This window comes from Thunnus albacares, chromosome 22 (assembly GCF_914725855.1).
Source record: "Thunnus albacares chromosome 22, fThuAlb1.1, whole genome shotgun sequence".
NCBI lineage: Eukaryota > Metazoa > Chordata > Actinopteri > Scombriformes > Scombridae > Thunnus > Thunnus albacares.
The window spans coordinates 12415487-12434315 of record NC_058127.1 but is presented as its reverse complement, the minus strand read 5'-3'; the positions used below and the strand labels follow the sequence as shown (position 1 = coordinate 12434315).

The window sequence follows — 18829 nt, the reverse complement described above, 5'->3', positions numbered from 1 at the left end:
TCAATACTCGCTGACTGTAAAGTCTGTAGAGTTGCACTATATTGTGTTGACAGCTGTCATGTGTTGGCCATCTCTCTACTAAAGGAATCTCTGTATGTATGCATGTATATATGTGTATGTATGTCCCTCACGTATCTCTTGAACCGTTAATCTGATGGACTCCACACTTGGTGGGTGTGTGGCTGGGGACCAAAGGGAGTGCAGTGTCTAATTTGATTTAATATTAATAAACATTGAATAAATATATTGTTGGTCATATTAAATAAAAAGTACATTAATGTAACTGCTTTGGGGTCAATTCTTACTGTAAACATTAATATTTTTAATAACGCACCAGGTTAGAGGGTTCCTTGCACAATTTGCAGCATTAGTTCTTTGAGAATCTCTTTCATATACAAGCAAAATTGGTATTGTAACTGAAACAGCCCAAACCGAATCCATATTGCATCAAATCCGAAATTAAATTGAAATGGGAAATCAGTGTCGATACCCAGTGCTAACAAACACCATCTCAAAAAAATCCACACAGTTCTTTTTTTTTTTATAATTTCATTCAGTTTTATTACAAACAAAACAAAAGAAAGAAAAAAAGGAGATGCGTCATCCTTGACATGTTTTCACTGCCACTCATCATTTGATCGGCACCACTACATACACAGTGACACAAGATACCCAGAAATCAACACAAAATTCTGGAAAGAGGACGAAACTAAAAGTGGAAAAAGAACTAAGTGCTTGTTTTTGACGCAAAACATTTTAGTTCGGGGGTTGCAAAACTTTTGTATGAAACATAATTTTTAAAAACGGACTATTTCCTGGGTAGATCAGTGTAAAATATCCAGGGTTTATGAGATAAATTAACTCCTAGCTATCTTGTTTTGTTGTTTTTTTTAAATTCTTAACTTAAAACGGACTAATCTGACGAGGATTTACAGGTTGACATCAGGTTCTTAATTCACTTTGATGACTTTACATTTGTTCAGCTATGTTAATTAAGGCGTTTTTTAATGATGCAGTGTATAAAATGGACTTCCAGCCTCTGATTTTCCAGATATTAACCGAGTACTTTTACTGGGGTTAGATAGTATACATTATCTTTTTGCTCGTGGAAGCATTTAGGGTTACATATGGCCTATGATCTATATATGTATATATCATTTGCAAGCCCCAAATCTAAAATGTAAGCAAGAAGAATGAGTTTTCTTGTAATATATCTACTTCTGAAGTTAGCTCAACTTCTTCGTTCTCTTGTAATTATAGGACAAACATTGCAAAGAGGTGCATCGTGTGTCGCACATACGGTATCATTTTTCATAGTTCCTTGTTACAAAAAAATGTCTCTTTTGGTAGAAGCTCTTTCTCGAATAGCAACAGCGAGAACAACAGCAACATCGACGACAACAATACTCATAAGTCGCGAGAGAGTAAAAACACAAGAGAACACGAATGAGCTGTTTAAATATGCAAAGTATATCACAGGAGTTTTGTAGAAAGAAATAGAAACTTGGAAAACATAAAACAGGAGAAAAGATTGATTGAGAGGAAGGGGGAAAAGGGGGAGGGGGAGAGAGGAAGGAGAAGGGTGTTCAGGGTGATCGATAGGTTTTAATAACACTGACTTGCTTATGAAAGGTTATAAACATTCATAGGAGGTTTCTGAAAAATAGCGTTGTCGCGAGACCTTTTCTGGAACAAACGCCCCTCCCAAAAAAATACCTCAAAGCTGTACACAAACGTTAACCAACCGTCATCGGGACAGGAGGGATAGGATGGCGGCAAATACTTTATGTGGTCAAACAAGTCCTGAATATGAGTCTCACATCCCGCTGCGTGTGTTTATATGAACATGTACCATTGAAATAAGCGAAACAAAAGCTGGAGCTGTGCTTGGAGCTGCTCGGACTGACAAAATCGGGGTTTCAGCCTCTCTGAGAATTAGAAATGACTGTAGGCACAGCTTGATACCAAGTTTTTCTTTCTTCTTCTCTCTTTTTTTTTTTTTATCCTTTCCACGAGACAGCATTATTGTGATTAGAGCATGCTTCAGGGGGGCGGAGTGTGGCGGTAGAAATGAGTTTAATTTCACATGCAGCTTCCTGTCAAGAGTTTAAGGATCCGGGAAAGGAGGAGGAGGAGAAGGGAAATATTGAGATCTAAAGGTTGTAGGATTGAGGTGAAGTGAGTGTTGTATGTGTGTGTGTGTGTGTGTGTGTTTAAAGTAAGTATCTATGTGTGTGTAGAGGTTAGAAGCATCCCTAGAGGAGGAGGCGGCCTGTGTGAAGAGGCCGTTTATGAGGAGTATAATGGTTTGAGGCAGACAAGAAAAGGTCACAAGAAGTTATGAGACAATATGGACTGTGTTTAGATGTATGTGTGTGTGAGTGCGTTCGTGCGTTTATGTGTGTGTGTCCGTGGACAGTAAGTGCACATGTGCATGTGTGGTTGGGGAGTACCAGTCAGCGGAGTAAAAGTTTAGAAGACTTGTGTAGTGGAGACATGTACATTTCTTTCTGTGTGTGTGTGTGTCTGTGTGTGTCAACTGAAGCTACTACAATCACTAGTCAATAATAAGTCAATAAGTACACCCTCAGTCAGTCAGTAATTTTTAATACTGGATGTGTGGTTCAAAAAAAGGTGGCATTTTGACGAGCTTTTACCACCGAAACTCAACTTTCTTAGAGAGGAATTGGAGATACCTTTTGCAGCAGATGGGTTTCAGTGTGTGTGAGCGTGTATTTGTGCGTGTGTGTGTGTGCGTGTGTGTGTGCATGTAGTCTAGTCGTCGATACAGATGACCTCTCCGCTGCGCTGCTCCCGTCGGTTGACTAGCAGCTCGACTTCCCGCTCTTTCTTTACAGACATGGGAGGCCCGTTCAGAACTGCAGGGGGGGAAAAAGAAAAGAGAGACGCCAGAGTTCGGGTTCAGTTCAGACGGTTAAAGTAATCACATTGGAATAAACTCAGTATAAAATAACAATTTAACACGTAAAATACCCCAAAATGTGTACGTTTTTGTGACAGGTGTCTTCTTGAAGGCATAAACACTTTTTAGATACTTGTTGACATTAAATCCAGGTAAAATTGCCAAGCCCCTGCCAAGTTTATAGAACGTCTGCTTGATGTTTGTTCACCCTTGTACCCCGATGATGGTCGAAACCAGTAGGTTTTTATTGTCAGTAGCCATGTTGAATAAACGCTTTTTAACTTAATCCTTGAGTTTTTTTTATTCCTGCTCCACGCATGAGTGCCTGAAGTTTGTTTTTCCTTCTACGTGATGACCCTTTTCTTCAACCACCTGCGTTTTTCTTGAGTTTTATATGATAGATAGATAGATATGATGACAGTCCTTGAGCACACCACTACCTCTTCTTCACAACCAATCTGCTTTTTTTAAACAACTGTGGGAATGTTTTGAAAATGACAATGTGTAAGTCATGTAAATGATTTATTATCAATGGAAAAACACTTCATATGTGTTTATCCTCTTCCTGAAAGCAAAAGAGCAATCTTTTACGGAGGTTCAGACTGGGGTAACAAGTAGTAAAGTCCTCTTTGTGACGTGAAACAATATTATTTATAGGAAATTTGGGCTTAGTTTGAAGAAACAGCAACACCAAGAAAAACTACTGCTGATAAGAAGCCTGCCAATCATCTCTATTCACGATCAGGTCGACCAAAGTATCATCATTAATTTTACAATACATTAAAACATTCAAAGTTACACCTTTAAATCATGGTGAACACACTGAGTTTCTACGAGTAAACAAGATGTGCTTGATAATGCTTCGATAATCTTTTTAATGAGCAAACTTGCATAATACAGTACATCAATATATCATATTACATATACAGTATCATGTTTACAATAATGATAAAACCCCAGAATGCATAACTGTTTGACCTGGAGAAAGTGAGGCTGGCAATGAGTATAAGCACACATCCATTCTCTCTCTCTCTCTCTCACTCTCTCTCTCTCACACACACACACACACACGACTGCACACATGCATGAAAATTAACTTCTTTCTACACGACTGCACAGCTGGCCAGCAAAGGGATCTGAGCTTCCCACATTTGAGCACTATCATGAATCAGCTCGGGGAGTGGAACGGCGAGTTTAGCGCTCCTTTCAAAACAAAGCCAGGAATAGACCAACAGCGCTCTTCTCTCACTCGCGCCACGGGGAAAGATAAACTGTCATAACACCCCTGTGCAGATCAAAGATGTGATAAGGAGCATATTGAGCTGAAGAGTTTCGTGGAGGGTGGGGGGGGGGGTGGGGGGGCGGAGGGGGGTATGACTGTGTGTGTGTGTCTAGAATCAGAAGGGGGGACCACTTATGGGAAAACATATGGCATTTTGCCAATAGAGGCCAACACAAGGGATGAAGGGAAAGAAGAGAGACAGAGTCAGTAAGTGTGTATGTGAGTGTAGTGGGGCAGACAAAATCTGATAAGAAGCAAAACAAATCGAGGTAAAGACTGGGTGAAAGAGCAAAAGAAATATGGGTGCACGGCCAAAAAAACAACCAAAAAAAATAAAAGAACTAGAAGAGAGAGAGAGAGAGAGAGAGAGAGAAGGGGGGGGGGGGGGGGGGGGGGGGGATAGAGTATTCTGGAAAGGAAGGCGAAAAAAAGAAACGGCCTGACCGATATGTCAACATGGCAAATATAACTGCAAGAAATTACAGTACAGAAATGCCAAAAAAATGTGTTTGAGTTCGTTTAAAGTTTCATCATTACATAGTTTGTCCACCAGAGGGCACCAACTGTAAAATGTCCCGATCAGCGCATTTCTTGGTCATAATTCTTTGCACTAATTTAAGAGATTCTTATGCATTTATAATCAAAAAATAAGCTATTATATATGTATTGATTTTTCTTAAATCCTTTATCTTTTTCATCAAATCAAACCCGTTTTTTAAATAGTATTTATGGTCTTGAAATTTTCAGCAATAGCTAATCTATTCAGTAATATATAGATTAGATTTTACTTTTAGTGGTGGAGTCCGCCTTTCCTGCACTGGATTCAAATTGCCTGCTTAACCACAGTAAATGATGCATGCATTTAATCCAGCATTACTGTAACTGTATTATTGTTTACTTTCTTAAAACTGTGTCAGATGTGTATTAATTTACATGAAATGTAATGTAATTATGTCCGTGGTTAATGCAGATTATAAAATTGGCAGATAAATGGTTTGTTCTTTTGTTGCATTTCTGATAAAATACCTGCTCAGTAAATGTTTGCTTTAGTGTTTTGAAGCACAAGCCGTTTGTTGCCAGCTGTTCACAGGTGTCGCCAAATCAACCGGGACTGAAATCTTAAAGATTATATCTTTAAATATTGACATCTGCACTGGCCTCACAACAGCCCTGCACCGGACTCAAAAAAGGCATATAAGGTAAAAAAAAAAGAGCTATGAAGATAAAACGGGAGGAGGAATGAAACAAATAGCTTGTTATTATACCAGATAAAAGATTCCCTCTGTGACGTCCAACATTGTACATTTCACTCTGCTGCCAGATTTACTCTGTGATACTTCACCTCTGTCCAAATCCTCCTCTGTCTCTTCTTCATGCAAATCTCTTTCTTTCGCCAGCCTGCCTGCACCCTCACAGTAGCAGGAGACATTGTTAGACATAAACCTTTTCTAGTCCAAAATCATATTGGCAGTGAGTTATTTGTACTTACAGTAATATGATAAATCCAAGAGCACACACTTGGACATATCTCTAAGAATTCTTTAAACTCCTCTACAAGACTTAAAACTCTGGGGTTGCTCTAGATGAGGCATTTCAAGTCCAACAAAGCAATAAAAAACATTCCCGGCCAACATGTCAGCCCGAGTCTCTCCCCTGTGGGTCCTGCCTACTATCCGATAGAAGCAAGCACTGCCATCTTGGCAGAAAAGGCAGCATATTTGCTTGCTGAAAAGCTTTGCGTGAGTGTGTTGATGCCAAAACCTTTCATCAGGAACAACCTTGTGTCTCTGAACTGTCAACTGTGCAGGAACTTAAAAAGCACAGGCTTGATTTTAGAATTAAGAGTCGGTCCAACTGGGACTTGAAAAGTGCTTTCATAAATCCATGTGTTGCAGGAGTTTTTCAGTCGGTCGGAGGAGCAGAAAATCCTTCAACTGGAGGTAAAATCATCAGGTTCAAGTGACTTGCATGCATGTCTACGCTCCTCTGTGTGCATGCACATGTTTGTTATATTTTCTATTAAGGGCTGTTTATCATACCACAATACTTTATTTTTGGATTCTGATCATAATGTGCTTAAAGTACATAGTACTGAAAACTGTCAACTATTGGAAGTTGACATGGAAATACTTCATATTTTTAGTCTTAATTATGTATTCTTTGATCAGGTATTTCCTGATTTAAATGTGCATTTAAATGTGATTTTTTTGGCACATCAAGCAGTAAACACAACACTGAGGCAAACAGTTGCCTATTTACACATCTATACATATCCAGCAGACACGGAGCAACACTAACATTCATTTTTAATTGTGTCTCTGGCTAGCTGACCAATGTAAGTCTGATATTCAGTCCAGTTTTGGTCTACACCAACTCCTGAGGAAATGTGTGGCTCTTTAGCTGCTAAACGCTCAACTATGTTCACCGGCTAGTCGCTAACTTTGCTAGGAAGGTAGCGTACAGTGGGTTTATTTGAGCTTTTTCACTGAAAACAGCTGCCTGCAGCTGGAAGGTTGATGAAAGCAGTGAAAATGAATTAACACAGTAAAGTGATGGGGCGCAAAACCAAAACAATGAGCTGAAAGACGCTAACACGCTCTGTAGAGCTGAGGGAAACTGCAGAGTCGGAGGATTATTTTCTGTTGGTTCGTCACCTAGAGTGACATTTTTGACATTACACATAATGATTTGATCTATTGTTAACATCAAAATATTGATATGTGCGGCTTTAATTCTGCTATTTTTTAGACTATTTAAGGTAAATTCTTGTCTGGCTGCATTAAAACAAAATTAAAAACACTGATGCATTTGGGAAGTTTAGCTTATTTGTTAAATAGAAAAACTGGTTTTGTAGAAAAACTGTTTTCATATTCCTGAAAGTAAGGTATCCAAAAAAAGTTTTGTTTTGGAATCAGTAAAAAAAAACCTCAGTTATTGTATTGGTGCCAATATCGAAATGTTTTTAACGATACCGAGCCCTAGTTTTGATAAAAATGGCAGTGCTATCACACACACGCGCACACACGCACACACACACATAAACACATGTACAAAAGAACACACATATAGAACAAAAACACACCTGTACACAGTATTTTTCAGTCTACACACATACAGTATATTCTCATTGCAGGCCACACTACTGCTGCACTTCACTGCCTTTGTATCCCAGTCAGTATATTAGCTTAAAAATACTCAGAAAGAAAAGTACGGACTGTAACGGATGGTCCACTTTTCTTTTGTTCCACAAACGACAGGCAGTAGAGTTCATCCTGCTCCCTACAGTACTCAGGGATGTCACACTGATGTACAGCTCTACTGCACACATACACACACACTGAGCTGGAAAAACGATGACAGAGTCCAGAGTGTTTTATTTTCTGGGGGATCAGGGGACATTTTCCAGCGTGGAGTCCATCACGCTGTCACAATAAAGAAGCTCGACGAACGAGAAAATTTCTCCTTAGGCTTCAAAGTGAGTCTCCCTTTTTTTTTTTTTTTTTTCTTTCGATGACAGATTACAGTTTTTAACTTTGGAGAAGAGCTGCTCATAAATACTGATTTTTGCTGTGAGGAGGCATAAAAAAAAAAAAAAAAAAACAGGAAATGTAAAAATTCTTCAATGGATGGATTTTCCCCTTTAAGTAACCCCCCACAAAAAAAAGGTGCACTAGTAAATATGCTTTGTAATACAGTACATATCTCAATGCCAGCCCGTGAGATTGGGTCAGAGCAATGTTGCTACTGATTGAAAGTTGGACAAAGGCAACGTCTCAGGTTTTTATGTCTATGGTTCTTGCTTCTACGCGTGGCTGGGCTTAGGAATGCCAGGGCAACAGAGTCCAAGGGAAGTAGTGTTTTAAACTCAGGAAACTCTTTTCTTCATTCTCTTTTCCTTTTTTGTGAGTACGTCCCTTTCTATTTTGAGTTGGCATTTCGTCTGCTTGTGCTCAGCAGATAAATTAAGTTCTTTGCAGGTTTTCAGGTTGTGTGTGAGGTCCACAGTGTGTGTGTGTGTGTATATATATATATATGTATATATATGTATGTGTGTGTGAGACTGAGAAAGCGAGACGGAGGAGTGGAGGACTGTGGAGGAATGAGGGAGTACAGGGTCAGAGTGAGGCGACAGGCTTGTTCAGGCAGTCGGCGGATGAAGAATTGATCCGGAGGGAAATCTTCTTGGCACAGAAGGAGAAACAGAAAAAGAAAGAAATCTGTCTGAGGAACCCCCCCCCCCCCCCCCCCCCCCCCCCCCCCCCCCCCCCCCCCCCCCCCCCCCCCCCCCCCCCCCCCCCCCCCCCTCCCCCCCCCCCCCCCCCCCTTTTTTTCGTTTTGCTTGAGGATTTCTTTGTTCCAGACAGGTCATCTCTCTTATTTCTGTCTTTTGCCTCATTTCCCCCCCCCACGCATCATTAGTGCTTGATCTCAAGGCCAGTTTTTCACCTCTCCCTACTTATTTTGGACATTTCTCCCCCCTTCTCTCTCTCTCTTTCTGCAGTTGATTGCTTGTTTTCTTTTATGGATCAAAGTGCTTGCCACATCTTTCTTGCCTCCCGTCTTTGTTCGATCTATCCAGTGAGTTTTACTTCGGCATTCTCCACTCTCCTCTCTGCTCTGCTTGGGTTTCTGTCTCCCTTTATATTCCTCACATTCCAGCAGTGTCAAAGTGCTCTCTCCTTCGGTCCTTCTTGGACTTTACTTCGTCTCTCCTTTTCAGCTTTCACTGTCTTTTTTTTTCAGTCTCTATTTTTGTTACATTCCAGGATTGTGCATGTTTTATCCAAATGTCCAGTGAGTCTCCACCCCCCCACTTCAGGGTTCAGGGTTTCTTTGGTCGCCCGTTGCGCGGCAGGTTCTCCACGGTGTTGCTGAGCCGGTACTTGACGATGATGCTGTGCACCGTGGACTTGGGCATCCTCAGCTCCAGGCCGATGGCCCCCTCTGACTTGCCGTCCTTCCAGAGGTCCACCACTCTCTGTCTCTGCCCCACATCGTGCTCCTTGGTCTTCTGGCAAACGCCGGCGGCGGTTGGCCCTCCAGCAGCTCCCCCAGCAGCTCCCCCGGTGGCCCCAGCAGCGGCGGCGGCTTCTGTGGGGGCAGACAAGCGGCAGACTGTAGTGGAGACTTGGAGAGGGGGAGCAGGATAATGTGACAGTTTACTGATCCCTGTAGGGAATTCTCTTTAAGTCTGCCTCCCTCCTCTGCAAGGAGGTCAGAGGTCAGGGGGGAGCTACTGGAGCTGGTGGGTAGGGGAGGGAATGGGGGGGTTCAGCGTCCTGCTCAAGGACACTTCAGCAGGGCAGGTGCTTGCAGACATGAGGGCTTGAGCCCATGTGCTCCACGTGAAGGGAATCTCCCTACTTTTATGCCACTAAAAGATGAAGTACTGTCTAGAGTGTGGGACTCCTTTTAGTGCAGATGTGTAGCTTCCTCATGCCTGTAATGATGGATGAAACAGGTTTTCCAAAATGCAATTCAAGGTATTGAGCAAATGCTGAGAAATCACCATGTGTTGCAGCACAAAACAGTCCTTCACTGGAGCCTTTGGTGCATCATCGCATTTTGTTTTGAGGTTCACAGAGTGCAGCTAAAGTAGTAGATGTGTAGTTAAAAAGTGCCACGGCAGACATGCATATTTTTGGACATGTTTTGTGTACTCAAGTGAGGCGGTGAGATTGGAGCTTCTCTCAGGAGAGGGCTATTAAAAACGAGGGGAGCTCGAAGGTCGCCAAATCAGAGGATTTTGTTGTTTTAACTCCGTCCATTCCTCCTGCTCACTTTTTCCCCTCTATGGCTGAGTCTAAAAAGGTCAGGAACCAGCGCGACCCCAATCAAGACCACAAATGTGGCCTCATTTGCTGCATGCTTGTGCCCTGCCAGAGTTCAGGATGTTCAGACTGCACTCGGAGCGGCTCGGCCTGTGTTCACCTCAGCTGCTCGCTTCGAGGCCCCCGCAAGCGCACCCACGGGGCAACACAACTCGTGCGCGACTATTTCTGAACAGCCAGCGTTTCGGCCCAGCCCTCCCGCCGGTTCACAAGTCACAACACAACGTTTACACAACCAAACTGCTTCTGCGGTTTCTGCCCCTCTCAAAATACCTTGGTACAAAGTCCGAATGTTTTCTTGGCATGACCAGATTCAGACAGGCTGAGCATAATGACATTTTCAGAGATAGGCCCTGGCTCTCTGAAATGCAATGCCTTTGACAGATGTCTCAGTCTACAATTACATAAATCAAGATACACTGAGTGAGAGTCAGACGCAGCACTGAGAGAGCTGGGTGTTGTGGTTTTTTAGGGTAGAGCTATTGGGAAATATCAGGTTTTACCAGTTATCTCTGCCACATCTCTGCTATCTAAACATCTCCGAACACGAATGCACACGCAGAGCGGAGAGTGTGCGTCTGGTGAGCATATGCTGTTACCAATCTAATTATGAGAAAATAAATTCACAAACTGCCAGTATGCTCTGACAGACTGCAGACGAGGAGAGTTGGACAAGAGACCCAAACATTTTTTCTTTACGATTTTAATTTTAAAGCTTTTAACTCAATAAATAATAAGAGCCACAATAGGACTTCACACGAGAAAATAAACATACTTGAAATAGAAAAATACTCCTCAGACAGGTTTGATAGCACTCCAGACTATGCTTCACTGTTGCACAATGCGTTACTGCTGAGCATTGAGTATTGAGGTTTTGAGGTCGGACATGTTAAGAGAAAATGCCTTAATATAGCAGTGCAGCACGTTTGTATTTGATTTTGGTAATGTCTATTTCAGGTGTCTATCTGGCAGCCACATCAGAAACTCTGCCACAGATGTTTTTTTTCCGATATGGACTCCTTTCTGGATTTTGGGTTTCACAACTAAGCTACTTGGGGAGCTGAAGTATCTATTCAAAGTGCTTATAGCAGTGCTGCTTTAGAAGCAATCAGGTAGTTCTTTACTCCTCACATTTAAGGATTATAGTGAAATTTAAGAGTTAAATCGTTCTGTATTTGATTACAAAGCTAACATTAGTGCATAAAAATGTTCCTGAAATTCCCAGAGTCAGCACTCTGTTTTGATGAAGCCTGAACATTTTTTTTTTTTTTTTTTTTTTTTTTAATATTTTCATTGCTAAATGTTTTTTCCCACAACAGCATAACCATATAAAGATGGAATTCCTCAGATGTTATCTTTAAATAGAGTGCAATATTTTGGACCGGGTTTGCCCATCGGTGCAGGTTGCCAAGTAATCAAGTCCAGATCTCTAAAGCCCGATTTGTGCTTTTCTGTCAGGGTGTCCTCTCTCGGGGTGACGTGCACTTAACTGCGCTGGAGCTACAGGAATGCAACATACAGACCAGGTTTCTGATGCTGGTCGAGATTATTGATGGTAAAGAAAATACGGAGCGACTCGAAGAAAGGCTCGATGATACTCTCTTTTTCAGCTGTGCAAAAAAAAGATTCTGTGATTCTGTGATGTAGTAAACTCATTTTGGGTGCAAATCACAAAGTAGACTTAAAAGATTTGATATCACACTTACAAAGTTGGGAGACTTGCAAGAAACATGCTAAAAATGGTCGAAATCTCTGCACCAGAGGCCGAGATATCCTAATTTTTTGTCCCTAGTAGGAGTCAAGCTCCACAAAATGTTGCATCCTGCCGATGACGTCACTATGCCATCATCAAGGTTATTTTCTCAGGCTTGATAAAGCTCCTCTAGAGCCACAGAAGACAGCATACTGTCTATATAACAGTTTTAACAGGCTAACTAGTAAGCTTCATGACAAATAAACTGAACTTCACCTGTAAAAATGGTGTAATGCCCCTTTAAACATGAATACCTTGACTTATTTATTGCAAACCTTCACCACAATCCTCAAATAAATCAAAGAAAGTGCACAGGATTCCTTCGGTTATATGAGGAATGCACAACAATGTGGAAAATCTAACTTTGCAGCAGCTCTGTGACAATCAACGGGTTAAATTCTTCGGTGGACTATAAATCAGTTCCTGCGCCAGAGGCATCTTCAGTAAGACCATAAAAACACCTCAATGAAGAAGCATAAATCTGGCTTTAATCATCCACTTGCCAAGTGTCAAACAAATCAAACAAATTTGTATTCTTCTTATTCTGTAAATCACCCTGAACACTGTGATTATTGATGCTGTAATGCATTTTAACCTTTATTATTATTGACTGCAAACACATGCATTTCTCTCTCTCACACACACTCACACATACACAGGTTTCTCACAGATTTACAGACAGACACACTTTGGACTTGTGTTTGAACCATAATGTTGCAAAAACCCCTCTTAAATTTCCCTTTAAGTAGTTTCAAAGTCAGACAACACACTTCAAATAAAAAAAATACTGATTGAAATATTAAAAGCTAAAAAAAAGGCCAAGGCTGTGCTTTTACACAAAAACGGATAATTCCAGATGTCTAGGGCATAATTTTACACATATTTCCTGTAATGTTCCCTGCTGAGATCTTAACTTGAGATCAGAATAATGTCTTGTATTGTAATGATGGACCTACCACAGGCTCCATCTGCTGACCGCTCCATTATTTCATGTAATAGAAGATGTCAATGCAGCTGCGTACACTGACCTGATATGAAGGATCCAGGCGGCATCTGACTGTAGTTGGCCCCTCCCATGTGTAGGGCGCTCGGGGGGGCGGGGGTGAAGGGTGCTCCGTAGTTCTGAGGGGTGGCGTAGGGTCCTGGAGGGATGGGCTGCACAGAGGAGGAGGAGGAGGAGGAGGAGGAGAAGTTTTTTTTTTTTTTTCAGGAAAGATGTACATGTGATATGGGATTTATTAAAAAAAAAAAAAAAAAAAAGGACATATAAAAAGAAAACAATGAACCACTTTGAAGTTATGTAAGCTGACAAAAAAAATCTGCTGACTAAGCAGTTGTGGAGTGGAAAAAGCGCAGGTGGGTGACAAGATAATGTGCTCTTTATTTTCATTGGCCATCCTCCATCTATTATTTTTCCAGTAAGCGCAGGCAGCTAGAGCAGGTTTCAACTTGTGAATGTGGCTGTTTGTGTGTGTGTGTGTGTGTGTGTGTGTGTGTGTTAAAAAAAAAAAAAAAAAAAAAAAAAAAAGGCTGCTGACCGGGGGTGTGTGCGTCTCGGTGCCCTTGCTGGCCAGTCTGCTGAGGATGCTCCTCTCGGACATTTGCAGGCGGGCGGCGATGGGTGGGACTCTGGACAGCGTGGCCGGTAGCCGGGTCACGTCGGCCTTCATGTCACTCAGGAGCTCCTCCAACTGGTTCAGCACTGCAATGACAACAACAAACATCTACTACAACTGACACATTCTCTAAAATGTATTACAACTATTATTGCAATTATTGGACAAAACTTGCCCCATATTTTATTCTGTTAGCTTTTATCCTAGCTTCTTTTGGCTTCTTTTTTAAAACTTCTGGATGCTTTATGTTTTACGTAATTCACAAAAATGTGTCTGTGTCTCTCCAAAAGGTCATGGCAGGGATTCAGCAAAGCAGTGTCAACACTGGAAAATAAATACAGTAATACTTTCAAATTCAATGTGAAGTCTGTTTAAAAAGGTCCCATCTAGATAGATTTCTGGGTCTTCCAAAAAATGTTACATGTTTAAATAGCGCATGTCTTTCTATTTTTACAAAAGATTACTGTTCCTCTCCTTTATTATCTCGCCTCTCTGTTATCACATCCCTACATGGAATTAACCGCTGATTTCAGACTATCAGAGTCACTTTGCAAGTTTGATAAAAAAAAAAAAAAAATGTTTTAGAGCGCTCGTTAAGTTCAGTGCCGTTACATGTGGAAATTCGAGACGGGAACAAGAACAGTAGTGTGCTGTGCATGTTTTCCTTTCGACAAAACTATATAAACATGGACAGACTTGCCAGCGAGCCAGTGAGGAAATGTTTGGAGCTATCACTTAACATCGTGTAAGCTTATCTGCTCGGCTTTACTAAAGTCAGCTCCAGGCAGAGCGATACTGTCGCTGCAGCAGGAAAAGACTGCGATTGCACAACGCTGCTGGTGAAATGTTTCTCTCTTTTTCATTGTGTGTGCTCGTGATTATCTGACTGCCAATCTCCCCCCCTTTCTAATTGTGTTTGTGTCCTTTTGTCTGTTTACTTCTTTCGGTTACACTACATTTGTTTTTGTTGTTAACTGAACAGACACTTTTTTTTTTTTTTTTTTTTTTGTGCAGGCGTCACCCCCATCTCAGCTGACCTTTGTGCAGGACAGCGTTGGCTGGTTTGTTGCCCGCCAGCGACTCTTTGCTGAGGTGCTGGTGCGACTCCGCCAGGCACTCCACCTCGGTGAAGCGTGCGTTGAGCGCCATGGCCGGGTGGCTGGGGTCCTGAGTCATGTTCAGGTACGCCGCCCGTCGCAGTTGCTCCTCGATCACCAGCGCCTGCTCCAACAGCTGGACGGCAGAGGGGGGGAGAGGAGGTGGATTCACAGAAAAACAGGAGAAAATACAAAAATAAATGTATTAATGTCGATGAAATTAATATATGTTTATCTACTGCGCAATGTGAGTATTTTTTTACACACTTTGGACTCCAAAAATAGAAGAGATTTGTCCTTCAACACAAGAAATCATGTTGTAAGACATTACAACACACATATTTATCAACCCAGTCAATCTGCAATACTTGACATCAACACTTATTAAAAGGGAGTTGCAAGATATTACATTTGTGAGTCCACATTTCCCTGAGGGCTTGCTTACTACTTGAGCCTGATACTGTGTCCTGATACCGTACTACATATTTGTCAATTTGCCATTTGTCATATTCTGTTTTTGCTGTTAAAATCATTCTGTGCTTGCAGGAAATTGCCCTTATCATCAAATTTCAGCTTTAGATTAAAAACATAACTGTCATGGTCACATGTTGTTATTTGCCAGACAGACAAAGAGCAGAGACAGGAACAACACACGAGAGTGGTGCGCAGCTGATGAAGTGTTTTTGTAGAGAGAGACTCAACAAAAAAAAATCATTTTACCTGTGCTGTGATAAGATTCTCTACTGAGGTTTTTATTTGTCTCTTTCTAATTTGCATTTTTGGTCAGCTTTTTGTGTTATTTCCTACAATATGAGCACAATTTACATCTGTGTGTAGAGAAGAAATCTTAATGTAATTTGAATATAAGATCCCACAGTTAAGTTTCATTGTAAATGTTATCATGTTTCACTGATAAATGTCCATTTACTAGAAGAATACCGTCTTTAACTTACGTGTGCTAAACTAAACTACAACTAAAAGAAATAAAGGAAGAATCTACACAACTGAAAAAATACACCACACTGCTTTTTTCTTGATTTCTTTTTTCCTCTTTTATTTTTATATATAAAAGCTATGATTGAACCTTCCAGCTCTATTAGATTTTTTATGATAAATGGAAATATGTCATGATCAATTTAGTTTGATTTAAAAAAAAAAAAAAATCAAAAAAGAAACCAAAAGAGACAGAAACTAAAATGTTTTTCGTTCAAAGCTGTCTCACCACCATCAACAAGTTAATGTTTAGCAGCTGTGAGAAGCTCCTCTATTCCTCTTGTGCATTGCATTGTGGGATGCTAGTTTCCATCAACAGCGCACTCAAAAAACTTTGTCTTTTTTCCCCCCAGTGTCACCACACTACACACTTAAAATCTGCTTAGAATTAGTGCAGAATATGGAATTGGGACTCAGCTGCTGTCTTAAGATTTAAAACATTGCTTTGTATGAAGAGAGAGAGATTTCTATACTCTCTTGTTTCTTTTGGGCAAAAAAGGGCAAGTATAAAGTATTGCTGCTGTGATTTATTTTTGATATGTACAATAGGTGTATTTATAGCGGGTGCGAATACTGCGAAGACTTTCACAGTACTTCTTATGCAGGTGCTTCAGAAAAGAGGCTAACATTTATCAAATCAGTCCACCAAACTACCATTTTGACCCGTTCAAACCTTCATCAGATAATGATTTCTAGAGGCTATATATAACTTAAGCCCCGCCTTTGCACAGCTGAATTCACTGATAGGTGTCATAGCGTGCAGCTGAAGCTACTGATTGCATTCAGAGGCATTCGAGTGAAAACAAAGCAAAAGAGGAGAAGCCGTACATCGCAAGGAATCAAACAACCAATAAACAAATTACACTCATAATAAAAAAACCTAACATGAGCTACTTGGTATATTCTTTAAAAAAAAAATCTGCTTCAAAAACAGCTCAACTCATGTTCAATATATATCATACAGGAATTTTAGATGGAGCTCAACCACATCTCTCATCAAAGGAAAACTGATAAATTTGTTTCTTACGTTACATTTAAACACATATGCAGAAAAGTAATCTCCTTTTTTCTTGTAAAAACTATAAATTTTTTATAGTTTTTGCCCCCTACTTTGATTCTTTTCTGTTTGGGAACTGCTCCAGTCATCTCTCATCATCTCTTTCTGATGTTTTTAAGTAATATCAATGGCTCTGTTGGCATGGCGACAGTAAAGCAAGCGTTTCAAGCAAGGGAAATCAAGCGTCAAACAGTGATTCAGTTGTGTGTGTGTGTTGTGTGTGTGTGTGTGTGTTTCTCGGAAAAACAGGGTTATTTGTTGTAAATGTGTTGCAAAAGAGGTTATCGAGTTGCACAACTGATTACGACTTGTAATTTGGTGAAAGAATATTTTTGTGCTGTTTTGGCTGACAGCAAATTGACAGAGACGGCAGGCGATTTTTAGCCAGAGAGATAACGAGGAATCAAGAGAGCGAGACAGAAAGGGATACAGTAAATGAGGATGTTGAGGGCAGGATCTGAAACATGTGAGCCGGTCAAAAACAGGATGAGAGCTGTTCCAGAAATGCAGCGGTCAGCAATACCATCCACCCTATATGTGGGTCTAGGGGCATCTGTCATCCGACCCATCAAACAAGTCAGGTGATCGAAGACACTGTGAAGTACCAAAAGTTGCAACTTCGAATGTCTGGTCATATTTATAATGCTGTTTCCTTATCATGTGGTCAGACAGTTAAATGAAAAAGTTGCCAGATTTATTGTATTTAGTTTAGACTATAACATTTGAGAACGTTTGCTTACTAAGACTAATCCACTAAAAATAGATTTTGCATTAAAAAAAACATGTTTCTTTTTGTCAAAGTGAGATATTGAAGAAGGAGAATCAAGCACATCGTTGATTTCCTGCCCTATATAAGAGGCCTTCCCCTAAAATAAAAACAAACAGATTATTCATGTGTGTCTTTACTATTTAAGAGTCAAGCTGAAGCTGTAGCTATGGCTTGTCCTACCTTGAAGCGCCGAGCCAGGAACTTGTTCTTCATTTCCAGGAAGTTGCCTTTATTCGCCTGCGACTTGAAAGGCTCGTTGACGATGGCGAACTGGGGATCATTTTGGATGTCCTGCCACCGAGCGTAGCCGTGACTGACGCAAGGGGTCAAGGGTCATAAAACACCAGTCGAGAAACAGTGTGAAACAGCACTCTGTGGGTCATCTTTCCAAACCAAACATCATCATGTGACAATGAAGCTAAACAGGGAGGGTTTTCAGATTTTTTTCGTGCACTGAAAAAGTTATGAAACACATGAACTTAGAGGAATAGTTCAACATTTTAGAAAACATTATTCGTTTTCTTGCTGAGAATTAGATGAGAAGTTTGATACCACGCCAGGACGCAATTAGTCTAGCTAGCTTAGCCTTAAATACATCTCTAAAGGTCAACAATTAACACATACCTCGTTTGTTTCATCCGTACATGAACTGACAAGTAAAACTAACAATTTGTGGTTCTGACAATAATCCAAGAAGTTACTAAGCCTGCAAGAGATATTTAATAGCACATGTAGCATAGCAAAATAGCACATAATTCTGCATAAAACCAGAAATTGTTGTTCTTACATTTACATTTCGAGATACCACTTGTTAATTAGTGAGCTGTAGATGTGCTGGTAGGAGTATTTTTGAGTTTCAGGCAAGCTAGCTGCCCTGTTTCCAGTCTTTATGCTAAGCTAAGCTAAGCTAAAATAAGTTAAGCTAATCAGTTCATGGCTCTAGCTCCATACTTAACACAAAAAATGCAAGTGGTATTGAACTTTTCATCACAGTATTGCTCTAAATGTCAAAAAAACAAAAGTCCTTCAAGAGACACATGGAAGCCGTCTTCCTACGCAGGGGTCAAGGGTCATGAAACACAGAAACAGTGTGAAACAGCACTCTGTGGGTCATCCTTCCAAACCAAACATCATCGTGTGACAATGAAGCATAACAGGGAGGGTTTTCAGATTTTTTTGTGCAATGAAAAAGTTATGAAACACATGAACTTAGAGGAATAGTTCAACATTTTGGGAAATATTATTCGCTTTCTTGCTGAGAATTAGGTGAGAAGTTTGATACCACTCTCTTATAAAATCTGAGGTTGGAGCCAGGACGCAATTAGTCTAGCAAGCCTAGCCTTAAACACATCTCTCAAGCTTAACAATTAACACATACCTTGTTTGTTTCATCCATACATGAACTGACAAGTAAAACTGACAATTTGTGGTTCTGACAATAATCCAAGTTACTAAGCCTGCATGAGATATTTAGTAGCACATGTAGCATAGCAAAATAGCACATAACT

General features: G+C 40.6%; 1 protein-coding gene across 3 annotated transcripts in view; it reads right to left on the bottom strand.

Moving 5' to 3' along the window:
- Window positions 1–532: 532 nt before the first annotated feature.
- Window positions 533–18829, bottom strand: part of chd3 (chromodomain helicase DNA binding protein 3) — a 44612-nt gene continuing 26315 nt past the window's right edge. For 2 of the 3 annotated variants that reach the window (XM_044341494.1, XM_044341495.1), the window contains exons 36-40: window positions 17502–17634; window positions 14443–14638; window positions 13328–13491; window positions 12818–12944; window positions 8955–9296 (exon numbers count right to left, since the gene is read on the bottom strand). In XM_044341494.1, coding sequence (XP_044197429.1) covers window positions 9028–9296; window positions 12818–12944; window positions 13328–13491; window positions 14443–14638; window positions 17502–17634 — 889 coding nt within the window. In that variant the 3' untranslated portion in view covers window positions 8955–9027. Of the gene's footprint in view, window positions 2880–8954; window positions 9297–12817; window positions 12945–13327; window positions 13492–14442; window positions 14639–17501; window positions 17635–18829 lie in introns of those variants that run through there. The other variant, XM_044341497.1, reaches the window with a different exon arrangement.